General features: G+C 42.4%; 1 protein-coding gene and 1 long non-coding RNA gene across 2 annotated transcripts in view; one reads left to right on the plus strand and one right to left on the minus strand.

The window, feature by feature from the left end:
- Positions 1 to 5,936, minus strand: part of LOC106527796 (uncharacterized) — an 11,806-nt gene extending 5,870 nt beyond the window's left edge. The window contains exons 1-2 of the long non-coding RNA XR_001311427.1: positions 5,873 to 5,936; positions 654 to 817 (exon numbers count right to left, since the gene is read on the minus strand). This is a non-coding gene — a long non-coding RNA (uncharacterized LOC106527796). The remainder of the gene's footprint in view (positions 1 to 653; positions 818 to 5,872) is intronic.
- Positions 5,937 to 6,504: 568 nt separating this feature from the next.
- mfsd14bb (major facilitator superfamily domain containing 14Bb) overlaps positions 6,505 to 7,739 on the plus strand; it is a gene marked incomplete in the record, with an annotated part of 17,565 nt that continues 16,330 nt past the window's right edge. The window contains 1 exon segment of the mRNA XM_014022781.1: positions 6,505 to 6,746. Within this exon segment, the coding sequence (XP_013878235.1) occupies positions 6,729 to 6,746 (18 nt within the window).

A 7,739-nucleotide genomic window follows, 5' to 3' on the forward strand; every position in this document is an offset into this window, starting at 1 on the left:
GTGAGGGGGGGAGGATCCGGCCCTGCAGGGGCCCAGTGAGGGGGGGAGGATCCGGCCCTGCAGGGGCCCAGTGAGGGGGGGAGGATCCGGCCTTGCAGGGACCTGTGAGGGGGGGAGGATCCGGCCCTGCAGGGACCTGTGAGGGGGGGGAGGATCCGGCCTTGCAGGGACCTGTGAGGGGGGGAGGATCCGGCCCTGCAGGGACCTGTGAGGGGGGGGAGGATCCGGCCCTGCAGGGACCTGTGAGGACCAGCAGCGCCCCCTGGAGGTGCAGGAGTCCTCGGAGCTGCAGGGCTGCTTGTTTTGGCTGCAGCTGATGATGAAGATGAAGATGTGCAGACAGAGGTCACACACACGAGCCTCACAAACACGCGCCGTCACAAAACCACCACGAGACGCACCAGACCTGCTCAAAACAAACCCACGCAGCTGATGGGTCTCGTCCCGCAGCGCGGCCGCCATGTTGCGCCACTATTTACAAAACCCGCAGAGGCGCAAGAAAAGGCGCAAGCGAACAAAGAGAGGGGAGGTCTGCTGCTGCCGAGGAGCGGGGAGAAAACACGGAGCCCGGCTCGGAGCTCTGCGGAGAACCGCGCGGAGGGACGGCTCGGTACCGGGTTCGGTGCGGGGAGCAACAGGCCGCAGCCACTTACCGACACGGCAGTCAGCGGAGCCGCATAATCCCGATCAGCCGCCGAAGCTCCAGATTGATCCGCTCTGCCTCCGCTTGGCTCTCCGCTGCGTCAAGCTGGCTGCGCCAAGATGGCGGAAGGGCGGGAAAACAGCGACGCCTTTCAAAATAAGAGCGTGTGTCCTGCTGCAGTGTGGTCAAATGACAGATCACAAGCAGAGGCTTATAATAACTAAGTACAGTACTTTTACAGTATTTTTTTGAGGATTTATAATTTTACCAATTAATTTTTTAAATTGTGACTTCTACTTTTATTTTGATACTTTTAAATCCTAAAAATGATACGTTTACTTCTTTAATTTAAAGTTTAACACCTAGTTACTCATAAACTAGATAATTCGCATTTCCAGAGAAAATGCTAGCGTGAATGCCTTTTGCTGATAACTTTAGCTGAATAACAGCTAAGGAACAAATTGACGATGTCACTGATGATGTCACTGATGTAACTGATGATGTCACTAAAGGGCTCCACGCACGGGGAGCGACAAACTACAGCGATTAACGGCTGTCATCATAGCCAGGGTGAAATCCGACGCACGGGACGTGATAGCAATCGCAGCGTTGCGAATCGTGCTCTCAGGTCGCTTGTTTTCACAAAATTTGATTGGTTCTTGACTCTGAAGGCGGGTGTGCATTACGGACGTGTAAACTAAACAAATCTTGCGATGCTAATGATATTGAAAAACAAACGCACATCAAGATACAGTTTTATGAGGAAAAACTTACCATAAACTTCACCCTGGTGCCAATAAATTCCCACAAAGCTGACTTTTTTAGTAATCACTTGGTGAAAGTGTTAGCTAACTGCAGTGTGTAGCATACTCTCCTCTCATTGGTCAGTCAATGAAACCCTCGCTGACTGGTTGTACGCTAAGCGACAAAAGTTGAACATTTTCCAACTTTCATATGTCGCGTCACAAGCTCGCGTGTGCACGTCTACGTGTACGAGCGCGAAATTTCACATGCACTATTTTCGCCGGTCGCTTAGCTGGAGGAGGGCAAGCGATTGTCGCCTCACCGCACAGGCTCCATAGGAAATGAATGGAGAGCGAGCGACGTCGCCTCCCGTGTGTCGAGCCCTTAATGATGTCACTGATGACATCATCATCAAAATTCTGAAAATTGAAATTGCTAAAAAATTATAAAAATTTAAATACCAAAGATCACACCTGGAATGTCCTGAAGGAGCTGAACATTTTGTTACATGAATGGTTTAAGTTAAAAACTGTGGAAGGAGAAGCCGTCCAAAAACGTACCCCATTCAAAGTCAATGGGGAAAAAACTGCGTAAAAATTGTCATACCTAAAAAAGTATAAAGATTAAAGATATTATGAGTCACTGCCGGAATGCCAAGAGATAGCTGAACATTTTGATACATGAATTGTAGAAACAGCACAAAAATTGCGGAAGGAGATAGGGTCCAAAAAACATACGTAATAATGATAGAATAAAAATAATAAAGAGAAACATGAAAACAATATTGTGAATGTTGGAGGCATTCACACTGATTAAATCTGAACTCATCACGAAAGGAGTTGTTTATGTGCTAAAATTAAGTGTTGCATTTACTCAACCAAGTCATGTCAACTATTTCCACTAAACCTAGAAGAGTAAATTTGAGGCAATTTGCATTTTTTTATTTTAAAGAAATTGACCAATTTAATTGATGTGGTTTTGTGGAGCCAGTTTGGTTCAGTAAATTTAACAGTTTATTTGTTAGAGAGCATGGAAAAGTACTTGTGCTTCTACTTCTACTTTCCCAATTTTTGTGAACAATTGTATGACTTTTACTTAAGTAGTTTTCTCGTCAGTGACACTTTTTTATCAAAGTAATTTTCTGTAAAGGTATTTTTACTTTTAGTGAGTTAGTTTTTTCAAGTACTTTATGGACCTCTGAAGATAAGATAAGATAAGATAAGATAAGAAAAATTTATTGAGCCCACAGTGGGGAAATTTGCACAATACATGGAGATTATAAATATTTTTTTCTGCTTGGCCTTCAGTGGAGTCGGACGTTTTTGCTCTCTCTCTCTCTCCTGAACCTGTCCCTCCTTTCCTGCTTCGCAGCTTTTTCAAGCCTTTCTTCAAAGTGTCATCCAAAAATAAAATGAATTATGTATTTGGCCAACTGGTCTCTGAACACAATTGACACTATTTTTTCCACAATGAGAGTGGAACGAGGGGAACGTAGCTGTCCCAGTGGAATGGTTGCTGCTGGTCGGGTCACTCATTCTTGGGGCTGGAACCTGATATGTTTGGCACCGCTTTCCATTGAAGACGTGGAAGATTTATAAATATTTGGATTTATGATAACTGGATTCCTGCTGATCGGCTGTGGAGGAGTTCTGGCTTATCGGAAAATGAAAGTGATCCTGACAGCAGTCTGGGCCTGTGAGGAGCTGTCAGGAATCATGGATGGACTCAGATGCTGGGGGAGATAAGTCATAAACTGGATGTGATTCTGACGAGAATCACAGTTCAGCAGTGTGCCCGTGAGGAGTAGGATTACACCCGGGTGAAGTTTCAGACGGAAAGAGAGGCGAGGAGGTGATGAAATTCGGAATATTTTGCCTTTTTTTCTCACCATTACAGAGATGCAGTTAAGACTGTAAAGCAGCAAGAAATTCAAGGCTGCTTGTCCCAAAACAATTGTGTTTATCTTTTGGATTCCAGCAGCTGCTGACCTTGGCACTCTGCAGTTATCAAAACTTCCCTGGATGAGATGAGAACGCATGCTTGATTTCCCCCATTCCCTCCCCCGTATCATCCGTGGGTGGACCAGTCCGAAGGCCGCGGTGGTGGTGACAGAGAACTGAACTCTGATAAACTGAACTTGGGTTGATGGCAACTGGTTTTGGACTCTGGAGGTCTCTGATTGGTTCCAGCATGGAGTATTAACCTGGAATGGGGGATGGCTTCAAACCATCTCTACTTCTGACAAACAGGATTTCAACCCTTTAACTTGTTGGGTGGTCTGACATTTTCTTTGTCTAATTATAAATGAGTCATACAGTGACAATAAAGATGATTAAATTCTCTTTAAATTCTGTCTAAAATTTGGTCCAAGTCAAACGCAATATCTTTCAATGTTTTCTGAAAAAGTACTGTATAACAAAATATTCTTATAGAAATACATATGTTCCAAATTATGTTTTATGCAGAATATAGAACATTCATAACCTAATAAATATAACAGATTACATTTAGAAAGACTCTTCATCAACATTCATTTCTTATGCCTTCTCTATCAACTACATTTTTCTTAGATACATTTATCACAATCCAGTGTAGCAGGAACGTAAGAAAACAGTTCCACTGAAGAACCTTGATTCAATACTTCCTCCTCCTGCCATATATATAGAGAACAATGGCTTTCTCCACTGGCCTCGCCCTTTTCCTCCACTGTCTACAAATGCTAAAATAAACAGAAACTGCAACCTTCCATTGATTAAGCCCTGTTGTGAAATTTCTGTTGTTTGGTTGTCTGACAAAAAAAAGAAGAAAAAGAAACAAAGCATTTTTCTATCATGACTCAATCACTGTGATAATATCTTGATTTAATCACTGTACAGGTAACCACATCAATCTGTGTTTTGTTCAATCATTTTAGCAGCAGAACCGTGATGTCAGTGAAGCAGGTGACACCCCATGTGACTATCTCTCAGCCAATCAGAAGTTTGTAAAGTCAGGACAAGAGATAACATTTTTAAAGAGAGTTTTTCAACATCAGGAGCGAGAAAACAGCTTTCCAGAAGCTCAGCAGAGGCCCTGCCTGCCAGCCCCTCCCCATGGGCTGGGCAGGATGGTGGTTCTCCTGCATCTCCCACTGGTTGAACGAACAGCCAACGTTTAATATCGACTCTACATCTGAGTTTGATTTTATAGAAGTTAAATAAGCTAATGGTAATTCATGCGTCGTTTTTAGTTCGTTTTCTCTACAAAGTCGAAATCAAATTAAGAAGTCTTGCAGCTGCCTGGGGAGGACCGGACCGGACCCCGCTGTTACCAGCTCATTACCCTCCTTTCTGACTGAAGGACCAGCAGCTGAACAGACACCCTGAGTGTCCGACCGGCCACCACACTGAAGCAGTTCTTTGGGGAACATCACCTGAGATCCTTCGGTCAGCTGACGACTACTCCTGGTACCGCCATCAGCAGAACAAAAGGGTAAAATTGAACATTTGTCCTGGTGACACACAGGTGCTCAGACGTAATTTGATTTTTATCTTTATATGAGATTTGGTAAACTAAACGATTTTTCTACCTAATTTAACTAGGACCCCCTTAGTTAAATCCATAGCTAAAAGCAAAACTCACCTCTCAGTGTTTACTTTATGTTTGTTTGTTGTTTGTTTATTTGTTTGTTGTTATTCACTCGTGACTGCAAACTCTCTCAGTTTTTTTTAATGGTTCAATTATGTCGTCACTTATTCATCACCATAGTTGTAAATACATTTAATCTGTAAATAAATGGCTCTGGAGAACATGCCAACATAAGCTAATCTCATTTTTGTGTCTTGATAAAGTATTATTGGTTCTGATAAAACAAGAACTCATCAAATCATTTTGGGTACATGTATTGTGAGACTGATTACAATTAAGTTACAGTTTTTCGTCTCTTTCCTGGGTCAATCCTTGATCGAATTAAGAGCGTGGTGCCTCGAGGTAAGATAATTTGTGAGTTCACAAATTATCTATTTTAGAATATACCCAAAAAAAACCTACACCAGAAAACAAGTAAAAAAGAAAACCTTCACTAAATTAAAGTTATTTGACTTTAAAATAAGAAAATAATGCAGAAAAAGACAATTAAAGTTGATTTTCTGTTGCTTTTTCCACACCAAAATAAAAGATCACAGAAAAATTCAAACTAAATTTTCTTGGTTTGGAAACTGGTCATTTGTCATGAGAATACACTAAATACAGCAAGGAAAATACACCATAATACTCAAATATTTCACATTATATTATTATATAAGTATAGTATTATACCTTTGGGACAAAATAAAATATTAATGAGAGCCAGATTTGGCCCACGGGCCTTTAGTTTCACATAACTCTTTCTTTATGCTCTTTAACAGTAGCCAGTCACTAAGACATAAACTGATTTATTTTGTCAAATTTATATAAGAAATACCATAAATTAAAATCCAGAAAAAAGTGTATTTAAAGTGATATTACCTGTAATGATGGCAAGGTGTGCCAAATAGATCATCAAATTCTTCGACGTGCTTTTGTTTTGAAAACTCTAAACAGGAAGTGCCGACCTTTAGGCCCGCTGCCTTGACGTGTGTGTGCTGCAGACCAAGAATCCTTCCACCTTCCAGTCCCGCCTTTCTGTCTTTTGCAAAATAGTGATCCTGGGAAATGTCATGGAGCAGACTTTCCTGCTAAATACTGACTCGTTTTGTTGACATGTTTTGTCCTCACTGGCGGAGTTTGAACATCTGCTCCCGGCGGCAGCGGCCTTTCATGTTCTCTGGGGGCGCCTTGATATTCCCCCCATGAAGCTTGTAAGTTACACAAACGGTGCCTGCAGTGAAGCACCGCCACCGTCTTCTCTCTACTTACAGAAGGTTTAAAATGCGTTTACGCTGATTGGCTGATCCCTGGCAGCTGGAGGCGGAGCTAAGATAGAATCGGATTCCATTGGTCGGTGAAAAAGTTTTCGTTCTGACCACGAAGGCAGCTCAGTGGAGCGGAGTTCGAGCCTTATCTTTTCTTCAGCGCGAATTGAAGGTAGCACCGCCCACTCGGCGTGCCCGCGTGTTGTAAACAAACCGACACGAACTGTAAAGTTACAATCTGTGCAGAGGAATTTCGGTGAAAACGAAAGCCGACCTGTCTCTTCACTGCACGCGCTTCACTCCGATCGATCGACCTGGGAACACATGACAGCTGAGCCCCTCAGCAGGACACCCTGGAAGAGACGGAGAAACCCCGGGAGGATGTCCAGGCCCGCGGACTGGAGCTGAAGATCGTCACGGCAAGATGTGAGACGAGCCGGGGGGAAGCAGAGACCGAGGCCAACGGCAGGATGCTGGTCCGGAGCTCGGTGAGTGCTGGCCGGTTAGCGCCCTCAGCTAATGTCGGTGTGTGTTTGTGTGGTTAAAATAAAACTGTTTTAACGACACACGTTACATTTATTCACCAACAGGACACGTCAGGTTATACTCTGCGGTGGCTAATGGGTGTTAGCTGCAGCTGCTAACTCTTCAGTTAGGAGAGCTAACATGCTAGCTGTTAGCTTCCTGACTGTACTTCTGCAGATCTGTCTGCTTTTACCTTAAATGGACATAAATATGATCTTGGTCGTTAATATTTGTGTCAAACCGTCTCGAGTTTGTCTCTAAAGATGTAAACCGCAAAATAATTGTTTTATTGTTAAAAAAGAGAAAAGCTCACTTTTAAAACAGGATGTTGTTTTATTTTTTACACGGAGGAAGTGTTAAATTATTGTTGGTTAAACCAGAACCATCAGTATAAAAGGTGAGTCACTCATGTAGTAACACTAGTAATTTGTAAATATTTGGATATTTTCACCCTACTTTTACTAAATGACGTCACCTGAAAGGATAGCAGCTCCGAGGTCAGATCATCTGTTGTTGTTGTTTGTTGAAAACAGCTGCAAAGATTCAGGAGACCAGCAGTTGTTAACACCTGTTATCACAGCCATTAACACCTGTTATCATAGCCATTAACACCTGTTATCACAGCCATTAAAGGAAGTATTTAAAGTTTGACAAGTAGTGATTTAAAATGATTAGAAAACAGGATGTCAGGATTTTAAATTTAATCCTGCTTTGATGGAGGATTCTCGGTTCTGTAGATACTTCTCTACAATGATGATGTCAGTTTAACATTTCATATGCACTCATGCACCCTCATACCATCAGAGAGGCAGTAGCTGCGTTTCCATTGCAAATGTGCGCAAAATGTCGATATTCTGTTAATGTCTAAAAAACACAGTTTCACAACTGCAGTGTTTCCATTAAGTAAGAAATGTTATTAAAGTCACGTGAATACGTTTGTTCTCATGATAAGTCAT

The sequence above is a fragment of the Austrofundulus limnaeus genome, unplaced genomic scaffold (assembly GCF_001266775.1).
Source record: "Austrofundulus limnaeus strain Quisiro unplaced genomic scaffold, Austrofundulus_limnaeus-1.0 Scaffold343, whole genome shotgun sequence".
In the NCBI taxonomy this organism is placed as follows: domain Eukaryota; kingdom Metazoa; phylum Chordata; class Actinopteri; order Cyprinodontiformes; family Rivulidae; genus Austrofundulus; species Austrofundulus limnaeus.